At 42.0% G+C, this 16,111-nt stretch overlaps 1 protein-coding gene across 10 annotated transcripts in view; it reads right to left on the bottom strand.

Annotated features, from left to right (window-relative positions):
* HNRNPF (heterogeneous nuclear ribonucleoprotein F) overlaps nt 1-16,111 on the bottom strand; it is a 21,025-nt gene continuing 4,914 nt past the window's right edge. For 4 of the 10 annotated variants that reach the window (XM_005671001.4, XM_005670999.4, XM_013983263.3 and 1 more), the window contains 2 exons: nt 5,552-5,623; nt 1-1,918 (listed from right to left, as the gene is read on the bottom strand). In XM_005671001.4, coding sequence (XP_005671058.1) covers nt 623-1,867 — 1,245 coding nt within the window. In that variant the 5' untranslated portion in view covers nt 1,868-1,918; nt 5,552-5,623 and the 3' untranslated portion in view covers nt 1-622. Of the gene's footprint in view, nt 1,937-5,551; nt 5,624-7,399; nt 7,537-8,383; nt 8,459-16,111 lie in introns of those variants that run through there. The other 6 variants (XM_013983264.3, XM_005671000.4, XM_084997015.1 and 3 more) reach the window with 3 other exon arrangements.

Here is a 16,111-nt window from a genome sequence, read left to right on the forward strand (position 1 = left end):
TTGTGAAAAAGTCTTTTTATTTTAAGAAAAAAATTTAGTTAACAAAAAATTTAACAAGTTTCACTTAGCAAAATACACCCGAAAGGAAATCACAGTACAAAGAAAGTTTTAAGTCAAGGCCTCACCAATTCCTACAGTATTAGTAATGTGTCTCAATTTTCAAAACTAACTTTTAAAAAGCTTAAACTTAACCTAAAAGATTTTAAATGAAAATAAACTAGAATGAACAAACATGAGAAATGTTCCTCTTTGAATTAGGGATCTAGCACCTTGAGTTTTCCAAAAAAGCACACCTCCCCAATGTGTTCACGATGATGTGGTGTAAAAGATCCACATTTAACATACTTGAAACTACTTATAACTCAGATAACATCACTCCAGAAGTACACTACCAAAATGTTAATCGAGAAAAGCTGAAAATAGTTTTAGTTTACTCAATATCACATGCTAGAAGAAAGTTTGCATGAGAAAACACTGAAGAGGTAATTTTTTTTAATCCAGATTTCACAAACTCATGGTGCAAAATGGGTCCCACAGCTTCCTCTAGAGTAATAACTGCTTTTCATTGCTTGTTGGCTGCCTGTGAAAATTTGATTGAAATAACTCAAAAGCTACTACAAAACTAGTCATATCCACCCATGCTGTTCTGGCCACCGTAGCCAGCCCCATAACAGCCACTCACGGACTGGCTCTCAAGGCCACTGTATGTGGACTGGGTTGACACCCCCATGCCTTGCATCATCTGGCTGCTATATGCCCCATTGCTGGCCCCTGTTGTGGAATTCAAGAAAAGTTCTATGTATCTGTGTTGCATGTTGGCCCTGTCTTTGGACATGGCTGCCACAGCTTCATCATGGGTGGCAAACTCAACATCAGCTTCGCCCGTCACTCTTCCATCAGGGCCAATCTCAATATGGACTCTCACGGGGTTGAGTGGAGAGAAGAAGTTGTAAATGTCGTTCTCAGTGGCTTTGTATGGCAGCCCCCTCATGTGGACACAGTGTCCAGTGGTGCTCTGGACAGTAAACTCGCCATCTCCATACCTGTGGTCATACATCCCAGAGAGACAATAACTGAGGTCTCTTCCAAATAGGTCGGTGGTGAAGCCGTAACCATCACTGAGGCCACTGTACTCCTCATAGCCCCCATAGCCTGCACTGTAGGCACCAGACCTCATCCTCTCCAGGCCTGCTTGCTTGACAATGCCGATATACCTCCGGGCTGTGCCGGGGCGGTCATAGGGCCCTGGTCGCTGCACGGACATAAACTTCAGAGGGGGATCTGAGTATGACCTAACCTCTTCCTGACTGCTCTTGAACACCTCAATATACCTGTGCCCTATTCTCTCCTTGTGCTTCCCTAGCGCCTTCTCAGCTAACTCCTGTGAGGCAAACTGCACAAAGGCTTCCCCTGTAATCTTGCCCTCGGGGTCCACAGGCAGTGTGATCCCATTTGGCACGATTTCCAACCCTGAGAAGAACTGAACGATTTCTTCCTTGGTGCATCCAAATGGGAGTCCTCGAAGCCGCACGAAACCATCATTGGCAGTGTCTGCACTATTTGGACCACTGTGCTTCAACACCCAATCCATCTCGGTTCTGTGGGACTTGAACACCTCAATGTACCGGTGTCCCATGCTTTCCCTGTCTTTTTTAAGGGCCATTTTTACATCATCTTCTGATTCAAGTTCAACAAAAGCCTCACCACTCTGCCTGCCTTCTCTAGTGTAGATAAAATGAACACCTGCGGCCCCATCACGAATTGTGCAGTCGGAGAGGAAATTCTGCACATCCTCAACAGAGCAGGACCAGGGCAGGCCACGGAGCTTGACCACAAAACCTTCACCTCCCTCAGGGCCCAACATCATGGACACTTGTCAGGGCAGGCGTCAAACAAGCTTGGATGCAGCTTTTTGTGGCTGAAAAGAAAGCAAAAACTACTTTACATAATTTTTCATTTAATATGTATAAGAATACACAGTGAATAGTCTCCCACATTTTATAAATGAAAAAGGATGAGTAAAATAAAATACATTTGAACTGAAATTCAATCCTAGATCTCCCAAAACATATGTAACACTCACAGACTAAAGACAAAAATATGAACTGAGGCAACATTCAGAAATACTAAGAGAATGTCTTAGAAATGGAAGAAAACAGATAAGCTCTATTATTATTGCATGGCTTTTACTTTAGTGTAAGAGGTAGGAAGGTAGGTGTGACTTAGTACTTTGAACACAGAACAATCTAAATTATACAGGGCATTTTCTTGTTCTATTTATTCCAGATATTTGTCATAATGAAATATGGCAGTTCATTTACAACAGCTCCTGTGTGATTTTTTAAAAATCATTTTTATTTTTTCCGTTATAGTTCACTTCCTGTATGATTCTTTGCTTATTTGTGGCAAGATACTACAGAAGCAAAAATAAGCTATTTAAATCACAATATAGAATATTTTCTTCAACACTGGGGTGAACCAGATCAGTGTTATCAGCAACAAAGCTACAAGGATACAAGATAGCAATGATTTCTGGAGTCTAAGCAATTAGCATTTTGTTCCTCAACTGTCAACTTGAATACAACCTGAGTCAAATATGAGATCAAACTGAAGACACTGGAACAAGCAGATAAATCCATCAACAAAATATTAGATAAGTGCACAACAGATACTGAATTAATTGCTGTGTTTTATTGAGGGACTAGAAGAAAGGGAATGAAATTCTCAGTGTACTAGAGGAATGAGAGGTGCCCTTCCTAACAGTGTCAGAAGTGCAAGTGGCATCTGACACCCAGCATCCAAAAAGAAAAAGACTAAAGGTCAAATCCATGCTGAAGGGCAGGATTTGAACCACCAGATACCAACATATGACATACAGACAATAAAAATAGTGATAGGGCCATAAATATATTGTTATGAATGCTCAAAATGAGCACATGTTAAGTATACGGAAATTAAATGTTCAGTGAAATTGTCCTTTCACGGCAAGTCTAACAGATGTAGCTTTTAAAATCAGTGGTAAGAAAAAAAAAAAATCAGTGGTAAAGACATCAATCACCTCTTCAAGAAATCTGGGCACACTGGTTGACATGTAAAGATAAAAGCAGAATCTTACCCTGATGAATCCCAAATATATTCCAGATGGAACGGGATATTTACACTATTTAAATATGAACAGATTTTGAAAATATCCCACATTTAAAAAAACCCTGAAAGTATGGATGTTAAGAAAAGCAAATAGGGAGTTTCTGTCGTGGCGCAGTGGTTTAACAGGACCCGGCGTTGCCGTGAGCTGTGGTGTAGGTTGCAGATGCAGCTTGGATCCAGAGTTGTTGTAGTTGTGGCTGTGGCGTAGGCCAGCAGCTACAGCTCTGATTAGACCCCTAGCCTGGGAACCTCCATATGCTGCAGGAGCGGCCCCAGAAAAGGCAAAAAGACAAAAAAAAAAAAAAAAAAAAAAAAAGAAGAAGAAGAAAAGCAAATAGGAGTTCCCGCTGTGGCACCACAGGACTGGCAGCATCTTGGGAGCACTAGGATGCAGGTTGCAGCTTAGGCGACAATTGTGACCTGGATCTGATCCCTGTCCTGGGAATTTCATATGCCACTGGGAGGTGGAAGGAAGGAGCAAATAGGTAATACATGAAATGCTCAAGTACACTAATAGTGCTCAGTAAAACAGCCCAGGAAAACTTAGGTATCTGATTGGCTGTTATTGGGTGCTTAGAGGCCACTCTCTCAAGCCCTCAAATGTCTGTGGTAAACCTCACATATTCTAACCTTCCATCTTCAGCTGATCATCTACTCAAAGGAGAGACAAGATAAAGGAAATCAGAATAGAACAAAATTTAATGGGGAGTTGCTTCTCCTTGTAGCTGAGATCATTATCTGTGTGCCTCTGCTATGGTTTCACACACTGAAGCCTATTTTCCTTATCAATTAATGAGATGATCCTTTCTAATCAATCTCCTAACATACCTTCCCTAATACCAACTCTGCCTCTAGCTACTTGCTGACTTGCTTTCTTGCTTTCCCTTTCAGTAAAATCTCATCCTATAGCGTCACCTCTAACCCTCCCATTAAAAAAGACATGATCTCACTGCCAAGACCTCTAGAGCAAGAAACATTTTCACACTCTGCCTTTTCGAACCCATTCTCAACCTTTAACTATAGGTTTACCTCTGGGCTCAGGATACACAAGTTTTCGGCCTTAGGCTTCCTGAAGCCAAGACTGGTATACACACAATATTATAGCTACACCTATTACCACAAATGAATGCAGCATTTTTCTCTCAAAACTCTTCTAACACCGTGGTTGCAACAAAATAGCCTTACCTGTCATCCAGAGACTGTAAAATAAAACTGAAGTAATCCTTGAACAATTCCCTTTAATCCAATGAGTTTATCTCTTTGGGGTGATCCCATTCTCCACCCTAATTCTACTCTTAATCCACCTTAAATTCAACTCAGTAACTCACAATAAAGGTTTCTCACACTTCTCAGTCCCTAGTAGAATGAACTCAAATCATTTTCTTTCTACATTGCCCTCACATCCTGTTCTACTTCTAGTACCTCTTTCTAATTCTAGTACCAATGGTCCTTTCCAGAACATTCACATCTAATCCTTAAACTTTTCTAGCCCTTACTGCAACTCAATCCTCAGCTAGCATGTTCTTTTTAAAGTGACTTTATGTCACTCTCCTGTATCAAGATGTCAGTGGTTTCCCACTGGCTAGAACACAAAACACAGGACTAAGAGGTGCTCAAGCCTTGCAACTCTGACCCACAACACACTATCTAGCTCACATCCATTAAAAAAGAAAAAACAAAAAACCATCCCTCTAATTTTCTGTGTCTGCAATGTGCAACTCTCCGCACCCTTGGATTTGATACACATGGTAATTCTCTCTCCAAATACTCCACCCAACCTTCTATCTAGCTAAATCCCACTAATCCTTATAATGTCACCTCAAATACACCACCTTTCCGCTTCCTCAAGATGTTCTTTTTCCATAAAATAAGTCTTATGATACTATGCTTCCAGAACATTCTTGCAAAACAAATTCAAGACTTGTTCAAAAGTATTCAAAAATGCGTCCGAGAGCCTAGCATGGACAGAATTATTTGTTCTGTAGGTCACTGTGGGCCCACCCCCAGTGCAGTGGGCCCAAGATTAGCAAGAGATTAACTGATGGCCATGTGGGGCCAACACCACTCTCTAGATAGACTATGGCAGTCTAGGTAGTTTAAAAAGACAAGCAAGAAACATAAAAGAACACCGACATTTCACGTCAGATTTACTTAAAATACCCAATACAGAAAAACTCCAAATTTGTTTCAGAAAATGTTTCAAAAATAAGTGATTTCTTCTCTGAAGGCATGATTATGTAAACATTTTTCTAAAACACTTATCTGTATTTTTACTGTACATAATGCAATATCCTCACTTTTGCCCTCAAATGCTACACTTGGATCCTTTACAGACTTAACAATACTTGGAACATTAAATTTTATGTCAATTAATTGAGAAATTATTTTTCTTAAAGTAGCTTACCTTTAAGAGCAGCCGCAGAGGGGGGGGAGAGGCCCAGACAGCGAAGAAACTTCGGGTAGATAACGAACCGACCTGAAAGAGAGTGACAAGGCGGCTATTCTGAGTGCCCCCAGCTCTCTCCAGCGGGAGTGGAGGCAGCAGTCTCAGAGCTCTCTTCCTTCGGAAAAGCCAGAGCTGGGGCAGAGGAGGCCCTCTATAACCACGGGGCTACCTTAGATAAATTACACAGCCGCCCCAACCGCGCAGCACTTTTAAAAGGTTTACCTTTTTCTTATGCTAACAGAGAATAAAGCCAGAAAACCTTCCACTCACCTGGAGACTACACACAACCCTAAGCGCGGTAAGAGAATTAAATATCGAGGGCAGGAGGGGCGCCGTAGGGGTGGGGCGGGGTGGGGCGGGGCCGTGGTCTGCGGCCCGGGAAGCCAAAGGCCCTCCGGGTTGTTGGGGGCGAGGGGCGGGCTGCGCCGACGTGCACAGGAGACCCGGCCTGGTTTTTCACTGGGACGGGCTCCAGAATTAAGATTGTTTGCTAAAGGTTGTCTCAACGATATTTACAATTTACAAGAATCCCTGTAGGGATGGGTGGGGATACTCTAAAAACTTTCCCAGTTTTATTTGGTAATTTCATATCTTGTGACCTGTATTTCATCTGACACCGACCTTTCAATTAACTGAGGGAGAATGAAGGGAGGAAACGTTGAAATATACTTTTTGAAAGGATAAACATCACCCACAGCCACGGGATAGAGCTGTCCCCAAAGGACTAGGATACGTGCTGAAGTTCAGGTAATACGTCTAAGAACTAAAATAGATTCTTAAGCTTTGGGAACATAGCATTGAGAAAGTCAAGTTAACTTCTCTGAGTTTGCCTTGCCTTATAATTACTGGGGGCGGGGGGCTATGCAAATATAAAGTATTACAGTTTAAGTAGCAATGGTTTCAAATTCTCTGCAAGAGGCTTCATCAACCATCCCCCCCTCTACCCCCAAAATCTAAAGGGCAGAACCCAATTATGGTCTGATCCTTCTGCCTTGGTTTATCCCAACTTCTGGCTCACTCTAGTGTGGCCCGGAGACCATCGACTGGGGGCCATCCTCGGACGTACACACCCAGGGGTGTCCACACGCACGGAAGCCAATAGCCACGAAGATTGAACCGTGGTGCATACACGTGTTGAACCGTTAAGGGGGAACACTGGTCCCCCACTCCCCCCCCCCCGCGGCAGCACCTTGCAATCGCTGGAAGTGTTGCAAAATACAGCTATTGGATTCCGCGCCTGCATATCGATCTAACTCTACGTACAGAGAAAGTGGGAAACCAAGGATTTTGCACAACTCCCGCCGGCGCCTAGACTATGACGTAAGTGCGCCCACGGACCACCCAAGGATCAAGTTAAAATGCAAATTCTAAAACAATAGATCTGGGCCGGAGCCAAAATCCCCCATTAGTAACAGGCTCCCTGGACTCCTGAGAGGCTCTCCAAAAGAGCTCTTCACTCTACTGGTTAGGCAAGATTTAGTTCGAATCCAGGTAAACCAATCAAGATAAACAGGGTGCGCCCCAGCCCATGACTGATTAGGATTATCTGCGAAGTACACAGGGCGGTTTACTGCACCCCCACCCTCCGTTCAGAGGGGAGCTCGGCGGGCCCCCGACTTCACCTTCATTTGCGTGCCAGTGAGGCCTGAAAAGCATTTCCGTCCTCATTTGTAAATTAATTTTAACCCACAGCTGGCAGTACGCACAAGCGAGATTGTCCTGGGTTTAAGTTCTACTCTTAAAGCCCAGTCCGCGGGAGAGGCCGCCTCAGTATTACGCAGTTGAGTCTTTCGCCCTAAGACTTACCGCTGAAAGGAGCAGGACCGATTTCTATTTTCCTCAAGCAAGCGCGGTCTACAGCCGGGACCCCCCAATTACACCAGACACTTAAAAACGCAGAGAAATCCGGGAAAAGGCCAGGTGCATCTCCTTTTGTTATCAACCTGAAATTGAAACTCAACTAGCTGTGGGCAAACGCTTCGTACGAGGCTTGAAAGTGCGGTCTCAAGCTCGCAGTCGCGGGCCGCCAGGGGCGCGTCTGAGCGGTTTCGGCGGGAAGCGCGATACTGGTCCCGGACGCCGGGCTCCCGGCGGGGGAACCGGGGACAAGGCGAAGGGGTTCGCTCGGCCTCCAACTGGCGATCCGACAGCCTTAGGTCGGCCCAACCCTACTGGAAGGCCAGACGCCAGGGCTCCCCATCCACGGGCCTGGGCGGGGTCAGCGGGAGCTTCCGGGGCGGGGCGGGGCGGGCTACGGGTGGGGGAGGGAGAAGCTTCCCGGGCCGCGCGAGGTTGGGGGAGGGGAAGGAGGTCACGCGGCAAAGGCTCCCCGGGCCTGGAGGTGGGAGGGGAGCTCCCAGGCGGGGACACTACTAAGGCGCTCGGAGGAAGAGCTCAAACCGAGGAAGGAGGCATGAAATGTTGGGAGCTTAGGTGGGAGAGGTCTCCCGCCGAGCTTCCCAGAGCCGCTGGCAAAGCGTGCGGGGCTCGCGAGTCAGAGGGGCTTCGTGGGGCGTCAAAGGAAGTTCCCGGGACTCGAGGGGGGCGGGCGGCTCCCCGGGCTGGGGGCGGAGCTCCCGGGTCGGGTCGGGGGGACTTCCTGGGGCAGCTGGAGGTGGGGGTGCGGCGTTCCCGGGATGGGCGAGCGGGGAAGAAAGAGTTCCTGGGGCTGCGGGGGGGGGGGGGGGCTGTCCCAGAGGAGGTGGGAAGATTTCCCGAGATCCGCGGGGGTGGGGGGGAGTGGGGGGTTTGGGGTAGGCGGGCGGGGGTCGTCCGCTCGCCGCGGCTCACCACGACGGGTCCGGGGCCTGGAGTCCGGAAGGCCGACGCGCGGGGCTGCGTCCCGGAGGCAGCGGCCGCGTGACTGGGAGGGCGGCGAGCCGGACGTGGGTCACGGGGTGTAAAGGAGGAAGTGCCACCGACCGGCCCGCCAAGATGTCACCAATGGAAACGCGTCCTGCAGGTGCGGCCCGCAGCCCGCGGCCCGCGCGGTCGGCAAAGGCAGGAAGTGGGAGGAGGATGGAAGGAAAGCAACGAGGAAGAACGTTCCGTGTGAGCTCTGAGGAGAGGTGCCAGGGTGGAGGAAAGTCCAGAGTACGGGCGGGCGGAGGGGAGGGTGACGGGCACCACTTAAGTGGAAGGAGAAACCATGGAAGGAGAAACCGTAAAATTAAAAAAAAAAAAAAAAAAAATCTCGGAAGGCAGGAAGAATTCAGAATGGACTCTAATGGACAAAAGGTATAACCTCTTTTGTGTATACAGTAGTACCTTGTTTTGTAGATTTGACCAGTCATGTAAATGTTTTTGCCCAATTTAAGAAAGATTACTTTTAAAACACGCAATTCTTAAACTTTATACCTAATCAGCAATTATTTTATGAACCTTTGAATCATAATTCAAATGAACTGGAAAACAATTATAAGACAATTGCAGTAATGTTAAGAAGGACTTAAGTTATAAAATTCTAGTTTTAACTATGCTGCAATGATTTCTTTTTTGAAAGTCATTAGAGATACAGCTGATGCCTAGAATCTGTTTCTAAAACTAAAGTGGAGGGAGCCAGAGTACAGATGAAACATGAGCCATGATTTAGTAATTATTTAAGCTGGGAGATGGATACATGGAATTTCATCATACTTTGGTCTCTACTTCTGTGTGTATGTTTAACACTTTTAGTAATAAAATTATTTTTAAAAGAAAAGTCTTAAGAATGTATTTGGAGGATTACAATAATGCTGTCTGCAAAGCCAGAATGGGCAATAGCAAGTCTTCAACAAAACAGCCCTACAGGGAGCAGTTATTGAATGAGAAAAATAAGAAAAACAGGAATAAAAAACAAAAGAATTATCAAGGATTCACAATGCATAGAACATATTTGGATATTGATTCAAACAAATTGGTAAACATTTATGAGACAATTTAGGAGCTATCTGAACACTTACTAGAAATTTGATATTATATTTACTTAGGTTAGATATGACAGAATTATGTTTAAAAATAAAAGCATTAATTTTTAGATATATTTTGAAATATCTGTGAGTCAAATGGTCTGATGGCTGGGATTTGCTTCAAAATTATCTCTGAGTAGGAAGCAGACAGAGGATATAGAGAAAATTATCCATGAATGATAACTATTGAAGTTGAGTGATAGGATTCAAAATCCAGCCATCCACAGTGAGAAACAGACACTAAAAACTCATACATTTAAGAGAAATAAAATATTCTAAAGAAAAATTAAGCCACAAAACTGGCTGTTTTTAGAAAGATTACATCTCTACAGAAGTGAGTACTGTGACCACTTCATAAACATCTATTTCACGTTTTAAAATCTTCTTCAAAATACATTCGTGGTAATTAAAATGGCTGACATGCATTTTCTCACCTTAAGTAGTTTTACATATGCCTTCTTGGCTTAACTGGTGACACTGGCTAGGTGAGTGTTAATAATTTATAAGTCATGATAGGGTTCCTGGCCAAGTAAAAGAACATGAAGAGAAGACACAGGGGTTGAACCAAGACAGAAAGCACCAGAAAACACCTGCAGCCAAGGGCTGAGGTCAGTCAGATCCTAAAAAGCCTTGAAGGCCTTAGGTGGATATTTTGGATTTATATTCTAAGAGCAATGGAAAGTAACCCTCTTTCAAAATGCAATGTGGTATAATTGGAGTTTTGCTTTTTAAACAGTACAGTTTAGCTGCTCTCTGTGAAAATGAATGATGGGAACAGATGCATGGAGATGAAATGGGAAGAAATGAGACAAGTTTAGCAAGAATTGTTGGTACCCTGCAACAAAACGTTGTAGTGGAAACTGAAGCATGTGAAAGGATTTCAGTGATGTGCAGCAGGTAAAATTTACCAACTTTGAGAGTCATTCATTAACGCAGAAACACTGTGCAGGTACTGTGTGCTAAGTACACAGATCAGTAAAGGAACAAATAAACATAACAGATTCTGAAATAATTCAAAATTAACTGACAGATTAACTGACATTGCAGTCACATTTAAACAGAGAGCAGCATGAACCAGGGGTGGAAATTTTACCCCCCATAAAAAGCTAAGGTTTAAAAGTTACAACACCATAATATATATATTTTGTTTGTACACAATCTACTTACTTCCCCCAGATACTTTTTCATACCGTTTATATTTTAAAAATTCAGGAGTGAGGATCTTGCCACAGATGTGGCCAATAAATAAATTAAAAAAAAATAAATTTAAAAAAAATTTTAAATAAATTAAAAAAAATGTTTGTCAGGAATTTTTTGGAGTTCATTGCTTTGTAGAAATATAAATCCTTTTAGCACACAATGAACTTCTTTGCAGAACAGATACTGACTCACAGACTTTGAAAAACTTAAGGTTTCCAAATGAGATGGGGTGAGGGGATGCACTGAGGGTTTGGGATGGAAATGCTATAAAATTTGGTTGTGATGATTACTGTACAGCTATAAATGTAATAAAATTCATTGAGTAGTAAAGAAATTAAATCCTTTTAATCTGTATAATCAGTTCTTTTTAAATTCAAAAAAGAGAACTTTAGCTCATGTCTCTTTTACAACTGATAAGCAGAGATGGGTCTGGGGAAGAAGCAATTAATTCCCTGTCAAGGACAGTATACGAGCAGAGCCCAGATCCTTATTTGTTATGGCTGTTTTCCCATTCTACTGAAAAGCACATAAGAAACTTCAAAAGTCTCTTCCAATCCAGCAATTTTATAAATTCCCAATTCAGTGGCTCTTAAACATCTGTTGTCAGGGACTCGAGAATATGATGCAGGTCTGGATCAACTTTTTCAAAAAAGTGTACACCCTCCAGGTGTACCTACACTTTCAAGGAGCTCATGCATCTGAAGTATGAGAACTCTGACCTAATTTGCACAACATGCCCAGTTCAATATATAAAGCTTTTAAGGTCTATTAGAGAAGCTTATAAGATACAAAGTACTATACATAAAATAAACAAGGTCCTACTGTATAGCATAGGGAACTATATCCAAGATCCTGTAATATACCACAATGGAAAAGAATATAAAAATGTGTATATATATTTAGGCATAATTGAATCACTTTGCTGTACACCAGAAATACAACATTGTAATAAACTATACTTCAATAAAAAGAGATGCTATAGATGGATGATTTTAAATGTTTGTTGCTATTACTGCATTTTAATCCATCAAAGAAGGTATGTCTTAATTTGGAAGCAAGAGCAAAGCCATTTTCCATTATCTTTTCACTATTAGGCCCTTAAGCTTACTGTAGCTAAGTCTGGGATAATAATACACTTTTCTTAGTGTTCATTTCTCAAAAGCTGTGTTAACTAAAATGCAAAAATAGTATAATGTTAAATTATATCTATGATGCTTGTATTGAAATTAACACACAAAAAAATCAACTGTTACTCTAGTAAAAAATTTTAAAAGAACAAATTAACACAAAGGACAAATTTTTAGCCAATACAGAACAAGCTATGTTGCTCTAAAAGAGTCTCCCAACCTCCTCCCCTACCAACTTCCTGTAGATGTGCAGAAGTCCTCAGGAGGCCTGTGGATTACACTCAGTCTCCAGGGAGACCTTTGCAGTCCCCTCAGGAGCTTCCTCCTGGGACTCAGTGAAGACACCTTGCACCTTGTCCGGTCCCAAGCAGATGCCACAGGCCTGGAGACTGCTTGGGGGACTATAACACAGTGCCCCCAGGAAGTGAGGAACACAGCAAAGAGGACGAAATGAACAGGACAAATGTACTTGGGAGGGGCTCCAGCACCAGGATACCACACATCAAACAACAGCTTCAAACAGCAGTTTTCAGGGAATAAGAAAGTACTGCACAAAACCGTAACCATTTAAGCAAAATAACAAGCACTCTCGGATACTCAATTACAGAATAAAAAACTTACCAGTGCTAAAAATTGAGTTTTGAATTTATAGTTAGTAGTGAACTGAAAGAAAGGATGGTGGCTTGGAAAACAAATTGGAATAGCTCAAAACAAAGGGGAAAAAAAACACCACAATAGTACAGGGAAAAAGATATGAAATTCAGAGGACTAACATAAACACAAGACAGGAGAAACAAAAGGTGAACAAGAGAATTCCAGAAGGAGAAAAAGATGAAATGGAGGCAAGACAACAGATAAAAGACTGGAAGAAAGCCTTCCTGGCTTAAGATAAACTCCTTGTAGTTCCCAACAGATACTTTAAAAACAAACAACCCAGGCATACATTGGTAAAACTCCTAAATTTAAAGTACAGAGGAAAACTGCTTTGGAAAAAGAACAAGTTACAAAGGATAAAAGTATGGTAGCCACCTGAAATGTGGCAAGTACAAAACGTTTTTTTTTCTTTTTTTTAAGGGCCAAAAGTGCAGCACATGAAGTTCCCAGGCTAGGGGCTGAAATCGAACTTCAGCTGCCGGCCTGCACCACACTAAGCCAGGCCAGGGATGGAACCCGCATCCTCAAGGATACTAGTTGGGTTTGTTTCCACTGAGCCACAATGAGAACTCCATAAATTGTGATGTACTGTTTTTAGTACATATTATGAATTGCAAACATTGAAATAAGAATGTAAAAATCTCAGAAGTTCCCCTGTCTTGCAGGAGGTTAAGGATCTGGAATTGTCACTGAAGTGGCTTAAGCTGCTGTCGCAGGTTCAGTCCGACCTGAGAACTTTCACATGCCAAGGGTGTGGCCAAAAAAAGAATGTAAAATCTCTCAATTTTCAGGGGAACTCAATTTTTTTTTTTTGGGGGGGGTGTCTTTTTGCCTTTTTTAGGGCCACTCCCGTGGCATATGGAGATTCCCAGGCTAAGGGTTGAATCAGAGCTGTAGCCACTGGCCTACACCACAGCCACACCAACGAGGGATCCGAGCCACGTCTGCAACCTACACCACAGCTCACGGCAACGCCAGATCCTTAAACCACTGAGCAAGGCCAGGGATCAAACCCGCAACCTCATGGTTCCTAGTCAGATTTGTTAACCACTGCACCACGACAGGAACTCCCTCGATTTTTAAATACTGATCACATGTTGAAATGATATTCTGAATGTAATGAACTAATCAAAATAAGTTAAAACATTCTACAAGACCAATATTACTTACACTATGTTATCGGCTGAACATTGTGTCCCCCCAAATTCCTATGTTGAAGTCCTATCCTCTAGTACCACAGAATGTAACCAGATTTACATATAGTCTTTACAGAGGTAATTAAGTTAAAATGACATAATTAAGGTGGGCCATACTCCAATGTGATGAAGGGGAAATTTGGACTCTGATAAGCAGAGAGAAGACAGCTATCTATCTATAAACTAAGGAGAGAAGTCTGGAACATATCCTTTGCTCAAGCCCTGCTGACTCGTTGATACAGGACTTCTAGCTTCCAGAACTCTGAGACAATAAATTTGTTGTCTGTTGTTTAAGTCACCCAGTCTATAGGACTTCGTTACGGCAGCCTCAGCAAACTAATACACTTATAGATATCAAAACCAGAAAAACATCACAAAATAATGCCTTAAGAGCACAGATGCAAAATTCCAAAAAAAAAAAAATAAACCAACGGAATCCAGCAACCTATTAAAAAAGAATATACACCATGACCAAATGGGATTTATCTCAGGAATGCCTAAGAAAATGTTCTGAAAATTAGATAGTGGTTTTTACAGCTTTGTGAATATACTTTATTTTTTTTTGTCTTTTGTCCTTTAGGGCCAAACCCGTGGCATATGGAGATTCCTAAGGCTAGAGGTCCAATCAGAGCTACAGCTGCTAGCCTGTGCCGCAGCCACAACAACGTGGGATCCAAGCCACGTCTTTGACCTACACCACAGCTCATGGCAGTACCGGATCCTTAACCCACTGAGTGAGGCCAGGGATTGAACCCAAAACCTCCTGGTTACTAGTCAGGTTTGTTAACCACTGAGCCACTATGGGAACTCCTGCAAATATACTAGAAAACAAAGCAAAACCTCTGAATCTTTTTACCCTTTAAAAAAGTGAAGTGGGAGTTCCCACTGCAGTGCAGTGGGTTAAGAACCCGACTGCAGTGGCTCAGGTTGCTGGGGAGGTGCGGTTTTGAGCGCCAGCTCAGTGCAGTGGGTTAAATCATCTGATGTTGCTTCAGCTGTGGCTCTAATTCAATCCCTGACCTAGGAACTTCTATATGCCATGGGTGCAGTCATAAAATTAAAAAAAAAAAAGTGACCTGTACAGTGTATGAATTATATCAGTTATTTAAAATGAACAATCACCATTCATGTCATAATTCTACCATCACTATTCTAATCAAATATTCATGTAAAGACCCCAATTTGGGGAAGATAAAAATGGAGATGTCAATGATGGAACATCTTTGTATGTAGACAGAATTGTAAATAGTGGTAGGAATTTGTAATATTTATACTAGATAAGGATTTTTGTAAAAGGCATGCTGTCAGAGAAATTTATTCCTGTCATTTCCCCCCCTTTAAATAAATAAAGCATATTTACTGCTTTTTGTATTGTTTAAGAGATCTTTTTCCTAACCCAAAACTTATATAGCCCATAAACTTATAAAGCTCTGTTGTTTTCATACATTTTTAAACATTTTGATTTATAATAAACCTGGAATTGGTTTTCCAAGAGATTTAGAATTAGTTTATCAAGTTTAACAGGCTAATTTGAACTTACAGGAAAACTCCCATGAAACAAGTCCTTAAAAAAAAAAAAATCCTGAATAAACATTAGCCAACCAAATCCAGCAATATACAAAGCTATTTACTACATCATGACCAAGTCAAATTCACTCCAAGAATACAATTGTAGGTCACCATTTCCAAGTCAAGAACTGATACTGTCACATTAACATGTTAATGCAGGTAAAACATGAATTAACTAAGAGTTTTTCATGTCTATAAGAAATGTTTAGAAATATCCTAAATAACATAAGAAAAACAGAAAATAGATGAATTCCTATATACTGGAAGTGGGGAAAACTTTCCTGACCATGACTCAAAACCCATAATACAGGAAAAAACACACACAAAACCCCAACCTCTTATGCATGGCTGAAAATACCATAAGGTAAGCAAAAATATCAATGATAAAATGGGAAAGGTATTTCCAAGTTAGTTCCCAAAATGTTACTATCCTTAATACATAAAGAACTTCTAAAAAGAAAAAAACCCAACAATCCAACTTTTTGGTAAACGGGCTTAAGACCTATGTACAGTTGATGGAAAAAGAAATGCCCTTAAACACAAAAAGATGCTCAACCTTACTGGGTGAGATCAATTAAAATTTTAAATAAAATAACATTTAAAATACTTATCATGTCGGCAAAAATACAGAAACTTGATATAAACTCGCCTGGAGAGGCTGTAGACAGCAGACACTCTTAGATACCATTTGTAGAGATTCAATAGTTCAACCCCTGTGGTCAAAAATAGGGAAGACACCTAAAAAAGTTATTCACTGAAGCACTATTTCTAATAGGAAAAAGACTAGACCAACCCAACTGCCCATCACTTGAGGTCCAGGTGAAT

The sequence above is a fragment of the Sus scrofa genome, chromosome 14 (assembly GCF_054392235.1).
Source record: "Sus scrofa isolate SSC_HxYL_T2T_F1_AM1 chromosome 14, Sscrofa_HxYL_maternal_Yorkshire_Landrace_v2.0, whole genome shotgun sequence".
Taxonomy (NCBI): Eukaryota; Metazoa; Chordata; class Mammalia; order Artiodactyla; family Suidae; genus Sus; species Sus scrofa.